The sequence below is a fragment of the Pteronotus mesoamericanus genome, unplaced genomic scaffold (genome assembly GCF_021234165.1).
Source record: "Pteronotus mesoamericanus isolate MK-2021 breed Mesoamerican mustached bat unplaced genomic scaffold, CSHL_Meso_final contig_84, whole genome shotgun sequence".
Lineage (NCBI taxonomy): Eukaryota > Metazoa > Chordata > Mammalia > Chiroptera > Mormoopidae > Pteronotus > Pteronotus mesoamericanus.
The window spans coordinates 1,200,418-1,221,006 of NW_026555267.1; the positions used below are offsets into that span (position 1 = coordinate 1,200,418).

Sequence of the window (20,589 nt, forward strand, 5' to 3'; positions counted from 1 at the left end):
ACTGCAGAGGGGCACGCGGACGCGTCTCCCCGCGCACCCTCCCTTCCCCTCTCTCCCCTCCCTGAGGCAGCGGGGAGGGCGGGCGCGGTTCCGGGGGTGGGCGGGCTGGGCGGGGAGGAGGCGGGGCCGCCGCACTGGCTTCTCCCAGCCCCTCCCGCCCGCAGCCAAAGGGAGCGGAGCCTCGGCCAGCTCCGGGGGGCGGGTGCCGGAGCGCATCACAGCCCTATCCGTCTGCGGAGCGGACTAACTGGAAGCCGGGCGCTGCCTCGGGAGGCGGACGATGCGGGCAGGTGCTGCGGGCTGCGCCATGGACCGGCCGCGCCTGCTGCCGCCGCTGCTGCTGCTGCTTCTCCTGGGGGTGAGTGTCGCCCGAGGGGAGCCCACTCCCTTACCCGGGACCGGAGTCCCGGTGGGTTCAGGTTTCCCCGAGGGAAAACAGTACAGAGCGTTGGGGTCCCCGGTGCTGGGGCTGGATAGCGGGAGAGGAGCTCTGGTGCCAGGATCCGCGGAGGAGCGTCTAGGGTTCTCAGGGCGCGGAGGAGACCCTGGGATCCAGGACAGAGATGCGGGCCGGAGGTGCGCACGGAGGCGGGTGCTCAGGTACATGGGCGTGTGTGTGGAGAAGCCGGGAAGGGTCTCTGAGGAGGAGGTCCTGGAGCCCTTGGATGCCTGGGCTCTTTGGAAGAGGGCGCTTTAATGCTGGGATCTCCAGGCGACTTTCCCGCTGAGCTTCTTGATTTCTGAAGGGTCGTGGGATGGGACCCCAGGCTAGGGAAGGATGAAGAATGGGACGGGGACTAGAGATGTGAGAGGGGAGCGGGGCTGGAGACGAGGGGATGGAACAATGGGGGAGGAGGCCGAAGCGACAGAGGGGACCCGGCATCGGACAATGAGGACTGGCCAGACAATGGGGGGGAGGGGCGTGGGAGGGAGCGCTTCGGGGAGTGGGGGTCGTCGGTTCTGACGAGACAGAAAGTGGGTTGCGGAGGGTTGAAAAGGGACGGCGGCGAGGGAGGTAGAGAGATGGAAGCAAAATGAAAGAGGACGGAGAAGGAAGAGCGGACCGCCCTAAGGTGGTTGGGGCCCCGCGGGCCCGCCGAGGGACAGAGTCCAGAAGAGAGAGCAGAGGAACGGAGGTTTCCCGCTCCTGTCGCACGCTCTTTCTCGCGGCCTGGCCCAGGCGGGGAATTGCGCTGGGGATCCGAGGTTGGGAAGGGAGCGCCCACTTTGCCGGGGCGAACCCGTTCCCCTGATTCCCCCTCGACTCACGGGCTGCTCCGAAGCGCTTAGTCTTGCGCTTTGAAGCGGCACAGCGGACAGGAAGGGATGGAGTGGGCGTTGTCTGACCGGATCCGGCCGCCGCCAAGTCTCGGGGTGCAGAGCGCCGGACGCGTCAGGCTGGGAAGCTCTGGGCTCGCGTGCAGCACAGGGTCGCGCCGGCGATGGCGACCCACAGGGGGCGCTGCGGCGTGAGGGTAGTGCCCTCCGCAGCTGCGGGCGCCACTGGGGCTGCGCGTCCGCCCCCCATTAAGTTAAGTGACCCGGACACAGCAGCGCCCGCTGTTCTCTCCGCTCCAGCGACCAGATCCGTGGGGATTCCGCCCGCGCCCCGCCCAACTTTCGGATGAGGACGCTGAGCTCAGATTCTGACTGGGTAAAGGACTGCGGGTCATCCTAAACATCTAAGTCCGCCAGGTACTTCTGGCTAGATAATCAAGATTTGTGACCTGGTGTGGGACCATGAACGCAGTGCTCTGGAAGGTTTAGCAAAGGAGGTGTCCTCAGTCGACCTGCCACCTTCATTCATCTGGGAGCATCGCGCTCCCAGATCCCCGTTTTTCAGACGTGGAGACTGAGGCTCTGAGACTTGAAACAACTTAGCTTAGATCCCACGCGCAAGTTGAGCCAGAGTCCTAGCTGGACTGCCCCTCACCTGATTCCCAGCTGAGCATTGCCCGTACCTTTTAAGGGGGGCAGCCCGGCGTCCCAGCTCCGAGTAAGAGCCGCATTTCTCGGCGGGGTGGGTTTGACAACATCCCAAATTAGGCCAGTGGTGTAATACGGAGGCTGGGTGAGTAGAGGCCCTCTCCGGGCGCTGGCCCCCATTCCGAAGCTCAGACAGGTTCCCTGGATCTGTCCATACCTATGGCTTTCTCCAGGGATTTGGGAGTGACTGTTCGCGCACGTCTGCTAACTGCGCGTGTTAGAAATGCTTCCCCGCCGGGAAGAGGAACCGGGAGGTGGGACCGGGGCGGACAGTAGTGTAGATCCCCGAGGGGCGAGGGGGTGGGCTTCGGACCGGGGCTGGAGGGAGTGTCTCCCCAGTGGAGAAGAGGCGAGGAAGGAGAGCTCGGCGTGGAGGGCCTGGGGGCTGAGGGAGGCGGACTCCGCGCAGGATCCGCCGCCCGCGGCCCCTGCGGCTCTCGCCGCCGCCTCGCCGCTGCGCTCTGCGGGCTGGCCCTGCGCACCGCGGCGCTCCGAGTTCTTCCTGGGCCGCAGCGGGAGAGTGCTGAAACCAGAGCGCGCGTCCCGGCGGGTCCGCTGGCCGGCCGCGCCGGTAATGGAGGCACTTTGTCATTCAGACGTCTGTAACCGGAGCCGCGGGGCTGGCTAATGCGCCTAATAGGGATGCAGTGAGGGCAGCAAATGGGAGAACGCAAGCAGCCGGCTGGGGGAGGCGGCTCCGGGAAGGAACGTGTCCCCGCCCGGCCGTGCCAGCCCGGTCCCACTCGCGCACACAGATTCTTCCCTGGGGGCGAGGGGTGGGGCGGCGGGAATAATAAAATTGGTTGAGTGCCTACTGTGTGACATGCGCTGCCCTGGATAATTTCTCTTGCGCTATTTAATCCTTATAAGGTCCCAGCAGAGCAAATCTAGTTACTCCCATTTTACAGTTGAGGAAGCTGAACCTCCCAGACTTTCAGGCACAAAACCAGGCGCCCCCAGTAAGTAAGGGGTGGAGCCCTCGGAATCCAGGATGCTTGGCTCGGAGCTTCTCTTTCTTCCGTGCGCCAGCCCCCTCTCCCTTCCGGAGCACGGAGGGAGGCGTGGCCCTGAGTCGCTAACTAGCCCTGGAGATCACATCCCTGTCCTATGACCTTGGTACCAAAGTTTGGAACTGGGTCTCTTGGCTCCACGCAGAGGCCCCGCTCCCTCAAAGTCTTCATGTGGCATCGTCCTCAGCAATTAGCTTTCCTCTTCTAACCCAAACTCAGCCCCTAGCTAAAGGGGTGCGGGTGGGGGGCATATGCCGGTGCCTCCCCTGGGTTTGCAGCGACCTCAAAAGACCCTCCACATATTTGAAAAATCTTCAGCACTATGGCAGTCGCTAATGGCTCCATTCACCTATGGAGCCCTTTGCCGGAGCTGTTGTGAATCGTTAGGATTTATCACACTGAAGCATTCATATTCAAATTCTTTCAACTATTTTGGTGTGGTTTCTATTTTGTCTAATTTTAAAAAAATGTTTTAGATTATTAAGTCAGTTTATCTAAGGGTACTTAGTTTCTTGAAAGCTTTGAAATGGCACAAATAAAATGATTGCAAACATTTTCAAAAGTGGGATGAAATCATCCAATCAAATTGGAAATGAGTAAGTGTAATAAATGTAAATTTCAGGCAACTGCTTCTATCATTTTGGTAAATTGGCCATTTTGGAGCAATTAGCCTGGATCCTAGTCATCCCTCCTGGCTTCCCAAGACTGCCCTGGCTTGAACCAAGAGAGGTATGGCAGGGGCCACACATCAGGCCACTTAGCAGGGGGACCTCAGTGGGCCTCAGTTTCCCCATCTGTCAGAGAGGGGAGGAAGGCATTCCCTCAAGTCTTTTCCTCGCAGCATCTTGTCTTCTGGACTAGCTGTTTGGGGTGGCATTTCCTCTCTCTCACAAGACTGGTTTCCCACAGAAATCAGGGACCATGTCTCATTAGAAACTCCGATTTCATATAATGCCTGATAAACAGTTGCTGAATTACTTAACTTCAGGGAGAGAAATTACCCATCCTCCTTTGGTCCCCATGCCTTCCTCAAGCTACCCGGTGGCTACATCTTTATATCTATGTTGCACCCTCCTCTTAGATGGGTTCCTCTTTTGTGGGATGGCTAAACTGCCCCCCTCCACTACCTCCTCCCCAGGCTTGACAGTTCACTTTCCCTAAGGCAAGAGGCCTTTTTGACCTAACATTTATTCTAGTACACACCAGGCACTTATCCTATTATATACCAGAGAGATTTGCATAAACTATTTAATTTTCACAGCAACCCTGAGCAGTAGATACTAGCACCCAGTGTTTTAGAGGGGAAAACTGAGGCTCAGAGAGATTGAGAATTCACCCAAAGTAACATACTATTAAGTATCAGATCTGCAATGTTTTAAAAAATTATTTACTGACTTGAAAGAGAGAGAGGAAAACATCAATTTGTTGTTCCCCTTATTTATGCCTTCATTGGTTGAGTCTCCTATGTGCCGTGACTGGGGATCGAACCTGCAACCTTGGCGTATTGGGGGACTACAGTCCAATCAACTGAACTACCCATTGAGAGCTGCAATGTTTTGAAATAGGAAACAAATCAATCACGGGAAACACAAGGTCACAAAGTATGTGGCCTTGATTCCAAATGCCAGACTTGGGAGAAGAGAAGAAGAAGAAAGAAGAAAGGTTGCAGCAGGGAGAGCAGGCTTCAGAGAAGAGGGGCTTGTGGGAGGCTGCCACTCCACCCACATCTACGGCAGACAGAGCCCCTCAGCTAACCGGAGCGTGGGTCTTTACTGACCTTAACTAACTGGAACACAGCCAAAAGCCACAAAGGAAGCCAGAGAGACCTTGGAAAAGAGAAAAGAGGGCTCCCAGCATGTATAAACATCTTATTCATTTAATGCTTACAGCAACCCTATAGGTACTGCCATGACCTAATGAGGAAGACACTGAGGCACAGAGAAATTCAAAACTGGTCCCAGGTCACCTCGCTCTAGGTGATGAGCCAGGATTCAGAGTCATAGAGGCCGGCCGCTGAGGACAAAGGCAGTATAGCTCACACTTTTAACTCAAAAAATTGATACCCCCCCCCCCCCCCCCACCATTCAGATCCTACCTACACTCATTTTATACACATTCCCGCTGAGGCTAGTTACCTAGTTTCTGGAGATTCGACAAGACCTAAATGATTAAAATGGTGGGATGGGCACTCAGGTCATGCTCCAGGAGCAGCAAGAATTGACAACTGATATCTGGACGGGCAGGGAAGAGACAGAAAGAAGTATTTTAAAAAGCTGACAGGAGAGCTCAAAGAGATGAGAGTGTGGTAATTTGGGATAAAGATGACAAGGGCTTCACTGCATAGCAGCCCAGAATAATCACTGGTGTAAATAGTGAGTCCCTGAGTCATGGGGAAACCATGAAGATATGTTCCTGAGTCAGAGAACGGCGCAGCCTCCATGGTTAAAATGAAAAACATCAGGTGATTAGAGCAGCAACTCTTTGACGTGTGGGAAAGCTCAGCTATGGGGACACCAGTCCCCTGGGGTTCTATGAGGTCTCTATTTTGTGCCAGGTACCATGTCAGGCCCTGGGTCAGCCACAGATGGGCCCTCGACCCTTTACAGTCCAGCAGGGAGTCCTGTAAAGTGTCAGAGCGGACACAAATAGTCAACTGGGAGACCATAGGAGGGGGTAATTCTGCATGATCTGTGAGGGGTGGGGGACACAGGCCCACTTCCTTGAGGAAGTGATATTTAAGCAGAGCCCTAAAAGGATGAAAAGAAATCCAAACAGACCCTTCTGGAATCTCACTTGCCTATTGGGGGAAAGTCTGTATCTGGGACTCCCCCCAAGACTTCTGGTCTGCACATGTTCCCAGCACTGTGTTCCTCCCACCTGGGAGGAGATGGTGGCAACACCCAAGGTCCCCCTTCTAGGCTGCCTGCACCCTCCTGCTGGTCACTTGAGGACCACAGGCTGCCTCTTGGTCTGATCCAATCTGTCCATCTCCCTGCCTCCACCTAACCCTGGTGAGATCTCAGGATATCTCAAAAGGACTGGAGGGAAGGAGTGTTCTTGGCCGTGGTCTGGTCAATGAGGATGCAGATGAATGTCCAAAATGACCTCCTGCGCTCCCCTCTGCTCCCACAACCAACCTGAGGGCCCACGCTTCCTCTCAGTACCGAATGGGAGCTGCATGGTCTGGGGCTGGGGAAACAGGCTTGGGAGTTTTATTAGACATGAAAATTTTTTTTTTTTTTTTTTTAAGGAACAGAAACATAAAGCAAGCTGCCAGCAGCCCCTCCCTCTTGGGAATCTGGTGCTAAATCGTTCCATCCATGAGCAAAGATGCCTCGGCGGCAGGAACCCGACTCCCCTTTCCTCTGGTTCCAGAGCCGCTCCCCCTGGCTGCATGGGGGGCAGGGCGGGGGAGGGGCTGGTGGCTGGAAATCAAACCCTGGTGAGAAAGTGGTGAGAGCCACCACTTTCTCATCATTGATAACAGGCAGCCCTTGCGCACGTCTTGGCGCCACACTCTCGCCTGTTGGCTGGCCTTTGCTCTGGCCCTGAGCTGTAGCTCTCAGTCTATGTGGAGAGGTGGAGGCTCAGAGAGGGAGAGCAGGGAAGGCCAGAGCTCCCAGCGCAGTCAGGATTTCAACCTACGACCCACACCCCTCTGTCTTGTGTTCTTGGGTACAGATACCTCCCGTTGGATATATAACACACGAAACAGTAGAATTCAGGGCCCGGAATAGAGAGGGCCCTGCTAGCCTTCGTTAGGAAAAGGCTCTCATCTGTGTAGGTGCAGCCTGCAGGTGTGCACCTTCATAAACGGCATTTTCACTGGACTTCAGCTTCCAGTTGCCCCCTTGGCTGGAAGCCCTGGGCAAGCTGCAACGTATCCAACCGTTCACGAGGTCCCTAACTGAAGGCCCTCTGCGGGGCCTCAAGCTGCTGTCCCCATGTGGAGCATCCTTGAGAAACTAAGAGTTGCTGTAGCCCCAAGATGAACTTTGCAGAGGGTCGGCATGGGAGGCTCTGACCTCACACCCCCAGCAGCCTGCAAGGGTCGCTGGCCCCCTCTGCCTTTCTTCCTGCCAGCTTTGATGTGCCTAATACCTCCATGGTGAGCTCATCCAGGCCCAGGTGGTTCCAATAGAAGGCTTTAGGAGGGGGTGTTTGATCCCTCAGAAGATACTCCTTCTCCTTTCTCTTGCCAGTCTGACCTTCTGATCCCCGCCCCCACCACCCAGGTGTCCTTCGGAGGTGCCAAGGAGGCATGCGTCACAGACCTGTACACTCACAGCGGGGAGTGCTGCAAAGCCTGCAACCTAGGAGAGGGCGTGGCCCAGCCTTGTGGAGCCAACCAGACAGTGTGTGAGCCCTGCCTGGACAGTGAGTAACGGGTGGCAGGTGGGGAAAGGGGAGAGGAATGGAAGGGAGCCAGGGGCTGGGGAGGAGCATGTTCAGGAGAGGCTTACAAATCCTCTGCTTCCTGGCAGGGTCTCCTGCCCACCACTGCATGGGCACCAGAAGTGGGTCTGATGCAGGCTAGGAGGCAGAGAGGGGAAGCTGAGAATGGGTGAGAGAGGTATGCAGAGGAAGGAGGGGAACCTGATGGGGGATCCCGAGGGGGAGCCCCTTCCCAGCCTCCAAGCAGAGAAGCCAGATAGCAGAGTGTGGCCAGGTGGGAAGAGTAGCTGATACTAACACAAGCTAAAAATATCATCTGCACTGCAAAATCAATGGCTGCCACTTGCCCTCGGGTGTTTTGGAGGGGGGAGGGCAAGAGGATCAAATCCTGGTTGCCCAGGAGACTGACCTTGGGGGATCCTGGGAGGGCGTGGCCACCCCTCCCCCCAAGACCCACTGCTCTCCAGCTCCAACTAAGGAAGTAGAGCTTTCCAGAGGCAGCAGGGATGGGGCCTGGAGTATTGGAAGGAAGTCCTTCTGGTGGGGCGATGTCAGCTGGGGGGCTGTGGCCATTCCTACCTGAGATTTCCTTGGGAAGGGGAGAGAATCCTGTCTTTCAGGGCTGCTGCAGGAGGTAGGACGAGGGACGGTGGGGCTGGGGTCTCAATTCTGTGCGCTTCTGAGTCAGGAGCCTCAGCCATACAGGCTGCCCCCAGCCTCAGTTGCTGCCTTCAGGCAACAGGCTCAGTACTCTTTTCCTGACCCTGCCCGGAAACCTTTCCTCGCTGCCAACAGGCAGATCCTGCCTTCTAACCTGGCACTCAAAGCCCGTCTGGAGGGCCTGTGGTAACCGCACTCCAGTCTATAATCACTCTGGGAACGAGGGTGCAGGAACGGGGAACCCTGAACCCACCTGCCAGCCCGGTCTTACTCCGGATGCCTCCCACCACCACCAGCAGCCCCTGCACGTCTCCACCCTTCAGGCAACCGCGGCTCCTTGGTGCTCCCAAACACACCGTTTTCCTGTCTCTGTGTTTATGAATCCTGTACTCCATCCCCCGGCGTAGAGATGCCTAGGACTGCATGGGGAGGCTGGACATCCTGTGAAGCCTCACCATCTGGCCACCTGCCCTGGCCTAACAGGGTTTCCATACCAGGGAAGGACTGGCCAACTACTGCCTACCCTGCAGCCGCCCAAGGTTGCCCCTCCCATTTCCCAGGGGCCTCTCCCCACTGGACCCTAAGTCTCCCAGGATGGGGCCCCACTCACCGTCAGTCAAAGCAAGGGGTGGGGAAGAAGAGCCTGGGAGAGGAAGGCTCTGGCATCTCTGGGGAGGGGGAGGGGCGGCGCGCTCGAGGTGGTGGCAGGAATCCTCCCTCCCATTTCCTCCGTCTGTTCCCCTCCTTTTCCCTCCGCCCCCCACTCCCCACCAGCTGCATTAACAGGCCGCCTTTACAAGCCCACTTTATGGAATGGAGACCCCAGTGGACCTTCCCTCTATCCTCAAAACGTTTCCACAAGGAAACCCATTAAGCTCCTGCCTTCATTCTCTGCCAAAAAAGACCACATTTTTCCCACCCCCTAAAACCCTCTCCCAGGAATTTTCTGCTAATTTTCTGTATTTTCCCATGAGCAGGGCCCTCCCTTCCCCTCCCGGGTGACTATACCCAACCCCCTGCCACATGCCAACCAGATAGGAGCCTCTTATTTGTTTAAATTGGAAATCCTGCCTTTCTGCTGTCTGACTGTATCTCTGCTACTGAAGTTCACCGTACTTATCATTGCTCACCCCATGGGGCCCAGCATTTATAGGATCCCTGCTGTGTGTCAAGGGCTTTACAGTGGAATTTCACTTACTCCTCACCATAACCCTGAGAGTGGAGATAGTATTCCCTATTTTACAGAGAAAGGAAAAAAAACAAACAAACTCAGAGACGTTAAGTAAAACATCCAAAGTCACACAGCTAATTAGTGATGGAAGCCTTTCTGAATCCAGATCTGCCTGCTCCCTATGGAGAGAAACACAGGGGTCCTTCTGCCAGAACTGACTGTCTTTTCTTCTCTCCTTCCCCAATTTCTTTCCCTTTCACTTCCGTCTGGTTCTAGTCTTTGCTTCTCCACCCACCTCCCCCAAGATGATGACCCACTGCTCCCTCTTGTCTCTTGGTGCCTTTAGAGAACTTTGAGATCAGACCCTACAACAGGCCTTGATTTCCCTTCAAGGAGATGCTGCTCTCTCTACCTGTGCTTCCGCATTCTGAGCCGACCTTCCCTGGTCCTCAGGTTGCTAAATCGCTGCTCTTTCTCCCCTTGGAGCCAGGATGCATCCTCTTGGCTTCAGATTGGCGCGAGTTCCCCGCCCTGGGCTGGAAGGGGTGAAGGGGACTTGCTCTGTGCCTCCCCTTTTCTTCACAGGGAACTGAGGACCCCCGTGTCCCTGGCGTCCCTCCCCTTATTATGGAGCTCACACCCATTAATTAAGAGAGCAGGAGTTGAGATTGAGCTTGGAAATCTCCCCTTTGTGCCATTTGAAAGGGCAGAGGATGCTATGTGCACGTCCTTATTGCTTTCCAGCTTCAATCCTTCCTGCTGTACCTGAACTTGCTTGCCGGGATTCCCATCCCCACCCTCAAGAGCCAAGGCTGGTGCGCCGTGGGGGAAATTACTCCGTCTAACCCAATTACTCCCAGTTACTCCCAGTTACTCCCACATCTGATCCCCAGCCTGTGGCAGGGCAGCTGAGGCGGGAGGTTCCCTGGGGAAGGCCCCATACCTGGGCTGGCTTCACCACCCAGCTCTGGCCTGCGGGGAGGGCTGGGTGGGAACCACGCTCCGATTATTCCTTAATCTTGCTGGGAACAAGGGTACAGGGCTCAGAGCTCTCTAAGAGAATTTGCCGGGAAATTTACCTGCGCCAGCTGGGGTCACCCTGCCAAGCCTCAGGGCCATGGCTTCCGCGGCCTGCACAGCCTGGGGCTTCTGATCTTCTTCCTCCTTCCCAGTGTGCTGCCACAGGCTTTCACAGACCTGGAATCAGCACCGCAGCGTGGAGGGTGGGAATCTGTGGGGGTGTGAGGCTGGACGTGGGAGTCAGTGCCCGGGCCGCGGGTGGAGGAGGGCAGGAGGACCTGAAGCCCCTGCGACCCTAAAGGCAGGCGGCTAAAGTGTGGGCCTGCCGCTGCCCCCCCATCCGCTTGCCCGCAGGCGTGACGTTCTCAGACGTGGTGAGCGCCACTGAGCCGTGTAAGCCGTGTACCGAGTGCGTGGGCCTGCAGAGCATGTCAGCGCCCTGCGTGGAGGCTGACGACGCTGTGTGCCGCTGCGCTTATGGCTACTACCAGGACGAGACGACGGGCCGCTGCGAGGCGTGCCGCGTGTGCGAGGCGGGCTCGGGCCTCGTGTTCTCATGCCAGGACAAGCAGAACACCGTGTGCGAGGAGTGTCCCGATGGCACGTATTCCGACGAGGCCAACCACGTGGACCCGTGCCTGCCGTGCACCGTGTGCGAGGACACCGAGCGCCAGGTGCGCGAGTGCACGCGCTGGGCCGACGCCGAGTGCGAGGGTGAGCGCGCCGCGGGCCGGCTGCAGGCGGGGGAAGGGCGCCCCCTGGGGGTCGGGAAGGGCCAGGCCTGGCCTTGAGCAGCGGCCACCTTCCCTGAAACCTGTCAGAGGAAGTGACTTCTATCCTTCTCAGCAAAGGCCCCCTTTCACTCTTTCGTCATTTCGGCTAAGTGTTTGGAAAGCCATCATCATCCTCCCAGGCCGCAGCTACTACATTCTAACTCATTTTCCAGGGCTCATTAATCTGTGGCTGCTAGCTGGGGATTGGACAGGTCGCAGATAAGCAGCTGGAAAGTGGCCACTGTAAGCAGAGCACAGAGCAAACACATTTGATCCTTCAGGCAGGTTTTCTGAACTGGAAAAGGGGCTGGAGGACCCTCAGGAGTTGGGACCCTTGCCCTCCGAGGCCTGGTCTAGGTCCATGCTGGTTTGTGGCCTTGGAGCCTAAGATGGGGTCTACCCTGTCACTTGCTATCTGAGCGATGTTAGTAAAGGAGGTCACTCTTGTCTTGGACCTCAGTTTCCCCACTGGTCATATGGTTACTAGTGTTGTTGTGGGTTAGAGAAGGTGGCTGGTCTGTTTTCAACTTGTGGTATCTGGGTGTGGGATCAACAGTCATTTCACAGTTTAGTGAAGGATGATGTTGGACCCAGGGGACGCTAAGGAAGTCATGGGGGAAGGGCTTTTGGGGAGGAGTAAGAAGAGGAGCGGCAGGAGCCCAAGGATGAAGAGGCAGGGCGCATGTGGAGGCCTCCGCTGGCTTCCCCGGCGGGTGTATGGGAGTTGGGTGTGCCCACCTTAGCCAGGCACAGGTCCGAAGGAGACGGCGTGATTCCTGGGATGGGGGGAGCAAGCACCATGGCATCAGAGAAGAACAGTTTTGGTCTTTGTTGGTGACATCTGTCCCGGGGAGATGGGTGCGCTTTCCCACCGCAGGGAGAGGTGGACGATGCCTTTACTTTCTATCGCCCTGTGGCTGGGTGCCCATTTAGCTATTTCCCTAACCCGCAGGATACCCTCACTCCGAGCAGGCAACGCAGCGCCTCCTTTAGGGAGCCCCAGGTTCAATGCCTCAGTCTGATGAGAGAGAAGGTCCCAGCACTCAGTTTCCAGGAAATCCCTCATTCTGGTGGAGGCAGCACAGCCTCTGCCTTCAGTCAGCCACCTCCAGCCTGACCCTGGCTCCCACACAGCCGTGCCTGCCACCGCCCACCCTTTCTGGCTCAGGGAGCTCAGGTGCAGAGGGCTGTTAAGCTGGGCTGTGGCCAGGTGTGCGTGTGCAGCTTTCTGTCTTGGGGTGCGGGGTGGGAGGACTGGGGTACAGAACATCGCCGTTCTGGTGGCGACTGCCCGGGGCTAGGAGACAAGCAAGTGGCGCCAGGCACAGGGCAGAGCAGGGAGGGAGTTTCAGCAGCTGGCAACAGGCAGGCACGCAGCACAGCTCCATGAGCAAGTTCAGACGAGTTGGTGGGGAGACTTAGTCAGGGGCGCAGTTAAAGCAAAGAAAGGTGGCGCTGGAGGAGGGGTGGGCTGTGCGGTACTGGGGTAGTCACAGATTTCTCCCAGATAGCAACCCGCTTTCCCAGTCACCCCAAAGGCGGAGGTACCCCAAGGGCTCTGTTTATCCTCGCCCCTCTGTCCCTCTTCACTCCGGCCTCTGAAGGGTTAAGTGTCAGCTCTGGGGCACAGGACACATTTCAGGAAACTGGATTTGACTCAGGGTTTGGTGCCCCCTTCCCCTCCAGTGCGTTCTACTATCTTGCACATACATTTCAGGTGTCGACATGGTGACTCACCCGCCCTTGGGGCAGAAGCGCAGGCCCTCCCCTTTGCCCTAGTGAAATTTGGATTTAGGAGGGATAACCCGGTCTCTCTTTCCACCCCCGGGTCTGACAGCTCCCATTCCGGAAACGGCTGTCAGAACCTGCCAAGGGCTTAGCGGGTTGGAATGCTAGTGGACACGGCCACATCTGGATCTCATCCCCCCAGCCCCCATCAGAGGGTATTGGAGAAATGCGGGGGCAGTGCCCCGGACAGCGCTGTCTTCAGCCTGGCCTGTCCCTTATCACCGTCTCTCAGCCCTTCCCATTGCTCTGGAGTCTCTGTCCTGGCCTGATTCACTGCCATACCTTCAGCCTCAGGGCTCAGGCTGCCCCACCCTCTGGCCCCATTTCCTAACGGGGCAAGAGCAGACCCTCCCCAGTCTTAACGCCCCATCGGGGGCTGCCAAAGACAGGGCTCTGTCTCCTCCACTTCCCACCCCACCCTCTCAACCCCCTCCCAGGACTGAGATGCTGGGAGGTGGGATGGGGCAGCGGATGGCAGCCCCCTCCCCAGTGCCAGACAAATGGATTCCAGATTCACATCTGGGACCCTTACCCCTCAGAAGGTGCTGAAAACCAGGCCCTTTGAAGCTTCTTAGTCTTGAACCAAGGAGGCCCAGAGACCAGTGGGCACCTTTGACTCCAACTTGGGTGGGCGAACTGGGAGATGGGTGGGGCTGAGCTAAAGAGCAAAATGCCTTCCCCATTATCCCATTGGCATGTCCTCTCTGCCTTCCCTCCCAGCCCCGGGTGTGGGAAGTGAGGACAGGTGGGGAAAGCAGCTTTGCCCGGACAGGTACCCTCAGGCCATCCAGAGCCCACAACCCTAGGAACTGCCCCCACCTGGGTGGCAGAATGGAAAATCCCACCCACTGGGGCCAGGACGTAGCCAGGTGCCCTGCCAGGGAGGCTGGCAGTGCCTGGCTGGCATGAGAGGGCCTAGGTGGGTGGCAAGGGACAGTCTCCTGCCCCCTGAGGTGCTAGGCAGTGCCTGCTCCAGAGGCCCTCTCTCCACCAACAGCCTGCTTCCTCCCCAAGGAGGGTACAGCTACTTGACACTCTCTTCTCTCGGTGGCAAGATCAGATGGAGTGAGGGCCATGCGGGGCAGGAAACGGGCTAGGTAGGCACTGTCCAAGGACTGGCGGGAGGGAAGCAACCCTACATGGCACCCTCGCCCTGCCCAAGCCTAGAGATGAGACAGCAGAGACTGGAAAGGAGGCTGGGTGCCAGCTTGGGGGAGGTGGGGTGGGGCAGGGTACCTGGGCACCCTCATCCTTCCTTAAGACATGGGTAACTGGAGCCATTGGAGCAACCGGGGGCCAGAGAGGTTACAACATTTCCTAGAGCGCTTCCAGCGAGAGGCTTCCCGGGCTTACCTTCTCTTCTTCGTGTGCACACTTTCATGCCAGGTTCTGGGCCTCCAGGGGAGGCAGCATAGATTCCTAGGACCACAGCTACCCCCAAGATGGCAGGGGGCTTAGAGAGCATCTCTCTTAATATCCGCATTCTGTGGACAGGGAAATGGAGGTCTTGAGAGTTGAAGGGACTGATCCAAAGTCACACAGCAAGTCAGTGACCCAGCCAAGGGGCACTTAGGTCTCCTGATTGCCAGGCTCTTGCTCTTCTCCCTCATCATGACATCATGTACGCATGTCCAGCCCTCCCCCACCCATGTAACGCCTGGGCAACGAGCACCTGGAGCAGGCTGGGCTCAGGAAGAAGCGCGGGGTGGGTCAGATCATAAAGGGGGGCCTGAGGGGTGTGGGCGCTCAACGCTGTCACCCTTCCTCCCAGAGATCCCTGGCCGCTGGATCACGCGGTCCACTCCCCCTGAGGGCTCAGACAGCACGTCCCCCAGCACCCAGGAGCCCGAGGCGCCTCCAGAGCAAGACCTTGTGGCTAGCACCATGGCCGATGTGGCGACTACAGTGATGGGTAGCTCCCAGCCCGTGGTGACCCGAGGCTCCACGGACAACCTCATCCCCGTCTACTGCTCCATCCTGGCCGCCGTGGTTGTGGGGCTCGTGGCCTACATCGCCTTCAAGAGGTGAGAGAAGGGGTGGGGGAGAGAGAAGGGGACCTTTGCTCTCAAGGTGGGCTTTACTGCGACCTTGACCTGAAAGTGCACATGCTCTTTTAACTCAACCCCAAACCAAGCTCTTCCCCTCTCAGCATTAGCTGCTCCACACCAGGGCATGGCAGGTGAACAGGAGGTAGGGAGGGTGACTGTCCCCGTCCTGTCCCGGTCAGGACCACCCCACTCTCATGTTGCTCCCTCCTTGGGCTCCCCAGCCCGCAGCTGCACATGGAAAGCATGCTTTACCAGCTGCCTCTGTCCTCAGTCCCCGAACCCCACATACGCACACACGGCTCCCTACATGCATATGTCTCTTCCCTCCAACCTAACACTCAGGAAGCCGTGGCATCCACACCCAGAAACCCAGGGTGTGCAAGAACTCCCAGATGGCAAATGTTTAAGTGCATTTTTCATATTTTAAAAAAATCAAAGTAATATATGCTTGTTTGAGAGAATACAAACAAGAGTAATGTCTTGTAAAGCAAAAGGCAAAAGCTCCCTTTTTTCTCCCCAAATCCTCCCTCTTTCATCATCAGAATCTGTTTGGATCTGTTCTAGTCATTTTCTGTGCATTTATAAACACAGGCACATAAAACTTTTTACATAATATACATTATACGTAAATACACAGGCAAATATATATTTTAGTGGGATCACACTCTACATATTTCTACAACTCCTTCACTCATCTCCCTCAGGAGAGCTTCCTTTGGGACATACAGATTATCTGATTGTCTATAACCACTCGTTCAGTAATACGGATGGGTCATAATTTATTTAAGCAGCCTCCTATTGAGGGACATTTGGTTTGTTTTCAGTTTTTTCTTAGTGCTCATAATAGTAGAGGAAGTCCTTGTACTATATGTGTCCTGCACACATGTGTGAATAATTTATAAGGGTGTACTGGGAGAAGCGGGATTCTAGAAAGTCAGTCATTTATGCGTCATTCATTCCATGGACATTTACTGAGCACGTGCCGTGTGCACCGAGCCCTGGTGCCTCTGTCCTCTCGGTGCTTCCAGCCTAGGTCGGGGCAGCTGTGTGGAGAAAGGAGAACCTTAGGCACGGGGGCTGGGGTTAGAGCTGGGTACCTCCCACGCCCCTGGCCCCTACGCAGCGGAGCACAGACGCCTTGGCCACTTGGCTGGTGCGGCCCCTCCCCGCTGAGGCCGGGCCTACGCTCTGGCTCCAGGTGGAACAGCTGCAAGCAGAACAAGCAAGGAGCCAACAGCCGGACCGTGAACCAGACCCCCCCACCCGAAGGAGAAAAACTCCACAGCGACAGTGGCATCTCTGTGGACAGCCAGAGCCTACATGACCAGCAACCCCACACACAGACGGCCGCGGGCCAGGGTGAGCAGCAGGGTGGGGAAGGGGATTGAGGCAGGGTGATCAGGCGTGATTAAGGTTAGACTGTAGGAAGGACTGCCAGAGAGGCTGGTGACCGTGCCTCTGGGTAGGACAGAAGATGAGGGAAGGGGAGGGGTGGGAGGTACTTTCCTGTGGAGCGACTGGGAAATGGAGGATTTGACAAATTGGAGCATCCAGACTCATCAAGCTAATTGTGCCCCCTGGGGCTAATTACTCCCCCCAAGTGGCTGCAATTAGCCTCCTGCCCTGGACTTTTAAGGAACAAGTAGTTAATTATGTCCCATAATTTTAGTGGCCCATAACCCAGCTCCAGGACACTTGCTGCAGTTGAGTCTGGGACTTAAAACTCCCGTCTCCTCCTCTGCTTTGATTAATTGCTGGGGGGCGGGGAAGGCATTAGGGAGTAGGAAGAGTGCTGGGGCTGGGCGGGGGGCGGGGGGCATGGGAGTCAGCGTCCCTGCCTGGCCCCTCCACAGCCTGGCCCCCAATCCGGGACCTCATCTTAGCCATCCTTGGGGGGCCATAGGCCCTGGAGGCCTCCCCAGATTGGGAGGAGAAATGTCTCAGCCCTTCTCAGACGCCCAGACACACTGGGGGTGGGGTGGGGCCTGGCGGATACTGTCTGACATCCCCTGGGTTCTTGGCAGCCCTCAAGGGGGACGGAGGCCTCTACAGCAGCCTGCCACCGGCCAAGCGGGAGGAGGTGGAGAAGCTGCTCAACGGCTCTGCGGGGGACACCTGGCGGCACCTGGCAGACGAGCTGGGCTACCAGCCTGAGCACATAGACTCCTTCACCCACGAGGCCTGCCCGGTCCGGGCCCTGCTCGCCAGCTGGGCCGCCCAGGACAGCGCTACGCTCGACGCCCTCCTGGCTGCCCTGCGCCGCATCCAGCGAGCCGACATTGTCGAGAGCCTTTGCAGCGAGTCCACTGCCACGTCCCCTGTGTGAGCGGACCCCGGAGCCCCTGCCCTGCCCCGACTCCAGTGACTGATGCTCCAGCCAATCCCCATGGGCCAGCATCAGAGCTGAGCTCTCTGGGGCAGGGCCGAGGCGCCCGGGCCCCTAAACCACAGCCCTGTCGTTGCCCCTTGTGGCCCCATCGCTTCTGACCACACTCCCTCTCCAGCACCGGAAGTGCCCCTGCTGCCTCTCCCACTGTGTCCCCCCTGCCCCCTCACCATCCTGGCCTTCTGCTCCTCCTCCCCACACTTCTAGATGGGCCAGCACCTCCCACCGCAGCAGGTGCCATACCTGGAGGGCTGACACCGGGATCGTGTTGGGGGTGATGATAAGGCCCCAGAGACTCAGAGAGAGAGACTGAGGAACCAGAGCCATGGACTCTACACTGTGAACTTGGGGAATGAGGGAGCATCATCGTGGCCTAAACCCTCCTTCAGCCCCCACCACGTCTCCCCTCTGGCCTAAGATGAAGAGAATCATATGCTTGTCAGAGCCGGCAGGGAGTTGGTTTGAAGTCTAGTCCACCCTCCTTGTTTTACATACAGGACACTGAGGCCCAGGGAGAGGCAGTGACTGGCCCAAAGCCACTCACTGATCGGGCGGCCAAATGTGGGCTGGCCTTCTCCTCTCTGAACGAGGGGCACAGGCCTCAGGTTTTCTTAAGAGCTGGGAGAGATGAGCCAGGTGACCCTCTGGGAAATGTCTTGCAGCCAAATCCGGTCCACCCTCCCCCACCTCCAGGCCTGTTCAACCCCCATGGAGATGGGATGCTTTTCCCAAAGCCTGGTCCATTGATCCCTCATGACCCGGGTCAGGTTTGGGGGTTTGTGGAAAGGGGTGCTGCTTCCTTCTTCCTGTCCCCCCTCAGGTGTGTCAGTGTGGCATCTGTGATGTGGCCCAGTCTGTAGGTGCCCTCCGTCCCTGCCCTGTGTTGGCAACAACCCAGCGCCAACACAGGCGGTACTGGGGGTCAGGGGCTAAGGACCCCCCGCCCGCAACACAGATACACACACATCCACACACACACAGGATGAGAAATCTTTTCTCCACAAGTTCCTTCTCTTGGGCTGGGACCGGATCCTGCCCGGGGCGGCTGCCAGACAAGCATCACAGGGAATTGAACTCTGCTTGCTGTCTTCCCTCGCCCCCGGGTCTGGCAGGCCAAGGACGGCTGAGGCTTGGGCTGGCGCCGGTCTTCCAAGGGCCTGCGCATGGAGGAATGTTCCCCACATCCCCGCCTTCCCTGAAGCCACGGGTTCGGCTGGGCCCCGAAGGTTGCAATGAAGAAAAGTGGACCAGTGTGGGAAAGGAGCAAGGAAGAATTGAGTTAAACTGTAGCCAGCCCCTAGATGGTTTGTCCCAAGTTTAGAGGACCCTACAAAGGACAGTTTTTCCCTAGCTTGGGGCCAGGAAGGGGCCTGGAGGTCCCTCCCGGACTGTTCTGTTTTGCTTGATGTTGGAATGAGTGGCTCCCCTGTCTATTTAGCATGAACGAGCCCAGAGCAGGGTGTGCACTGACAGCCACCCCCTCCCCCGCCCAGGGTTCTCCCAGCCCCCTGTAAGGGACTGGGAGCGTTGTATGTAGATGGCATTTCTTTTACTTCAGTCTGTGATGGGAGGAGGAAACTCACCTGCTGTCCCCTCACTTGTGCACCTGGGAGTGGGACAGAGTCTGAGTGTATTTATTTTCCTCCCCAGCAGTCAGGGAGGGGGGTTGGGGGTGGCAAGTATGTTTTAGCATGTGTTTGGTTCTGGGGCCCCTCCTGCCTCCCTTTGGGCCGAGATGGAACCCTTTTGGCCTCCTAGCAGGGGGCTGCGAGCTCCAGACTCCCTGACACCTTCCCCTTGCATCCTGTGTAATCATTTCTTGGGCCCTCCTGAAACTTACACATAAAACATAAATGATGAACATTAAATAGCAAAGAAAGAAAGTTTGTGCCGTGATTTTCTGGAAATCCACGTGTTTTGAGTTGGCAGAGTTTTCTATGCATCATAGGGACCCAGGTAGAATTTCCAACGCAGTTCCTGTCCTGTTTTCCTGCTGCACACGCACACACCACATGGGGAACTTCTAACAGAAATCCAGCAAATTCACGTGTACTAGCCATGGAGTTAATTTATGTGGGATAGGGAAGGAGTGGGGGCCCTTTGCCCCCAGACCTTGGAGAGGGAAGGTGAAAATGGCCATGCAGGAAGCCGGCCAGCTGTGAGTTTGACCAGATGTCAGAAGTGAAAGTGACCACAGGGGAGCCAGAGGCTTGCTTGAAGGGCCAGGTCACAACCCTGCGGCTCCCAGCCACCCACATGGCCTGGAAGACAATCCACCACCACCACCTCCCCCCAGCCCCAAACACATGCACAAGCACAGGGCCTGGCTCCAGATGGCCAGGAGGAGGCCTGGCTGGCCTGACCTGGCCCCTCCCTTGCGGCTCTCCCAGGCAGGTCCCAACCTTGGCTCCTGCCAGCCTGGCTTTGAGCCCTGCCTGGCCCAGGCCTGGGAGCACCCTGGGCTGCAGGGTTCCGGGCCCCAGGCCTCTTTCCTTCTTCTAGGCTGGCCAGGCAGCTGGTCAGAGCTGCTCAGCCCCTGCTGATCCCTCGGCCAGGTCCCCCGCTGGGGCTGGCTTGTGGTTGTTGGGAAAAGCTCAGGAGGTTTGCTCTTCCCGGAAAGAAAAGCAAACAAGCCTTCCTGATCTCAAAATCGTGGGAGGGGCCAGCGGAGCCCCTGCCAAGAGTGAAGCATGAGTTGGAGGGGCAGCTGTCTTCCATCTTCCAGCCCCAGGCTGTGAGGGTTGTGAGGAAGGTGTATGTGGGCCGTGCGCATAGGTAGGAGAAATGACGGTGGGACTTGGGTAACACCCAGTGTACGGTGTGATGGGGAGATGGTCTCCTTCTCGAGGGAGCCTCCCATCTGATGGGAGACAGAGTCCCAGACTCGAGGACCCCTTCCAATCTGACAAGGGAGGTGCTATTCCTGTCCTAAGGAAATCCCATTGTGATTTGGTGAAGGAGAGCCGGTTGCTGCCTGTGTGAATGAGGGAGACACAAATCCCTGCCTTCAGCAATCTTACGTCCTTGAGGGGGAGATAGCAGACAAGCCCTGGATGGTGTGCAGTGCCATGCTAGGGGTGAGTGGGAGGTCTCAGTCCAGACCCTCACCTACCACGCCTTAGGGAAGGTTTCTTAGAACAGAGACATTGAATCTGAGTCCTTAGGGATGAGTGGAATCAACGAGCTCGGGGAGGACAGTGTTCCTGGCAGAGAAACCAGCTCAACAAAGACCCTTGAGAGAGCAGAGCACACAGGGCCGGGGAGGCTCCTGAGCCCAGAGCCCAGAAAGCGAGCCGAGGTCAGCGGGGCCAGACGGAGAAGGGCTTGCGAAGAGACATGCTGAAGCATCTGA

At 57.3% G+C, this 20,589-nt stretch overlaps 1 protein-coding gene across 1 annotated transcript; it reads left to right on the forward strand.

Moving 5' to 3' along the window:
* Window positions 1-211: 211 nt before the first annotated feature.
* Window positions 212-19,083, forward strand: NGFR (nerve growth factor receptor). Its single transcript, XM_054585514.1, has 6 exons — window positions 212-358; window positions 7,232-7,373; window positions 10,597-10,956; window positions 14,575-14,827; window positions 16,050-16,210; window positions 16,876-19,083. Exons 1-6 carry the CDS (start codon window positions 281-283, stop codon window positions 17,175-17,177), a joined length of 1,296 nt encoding a protein of 431 aa, XP_054441489.1. The 5' UTR covers window positions 212-280; the 3' UTR covers window positions 17,178-19,083.
* The last annotated feature ends 1,506 nt before the right edge of the window (window positions 19,084-20,589 follow it).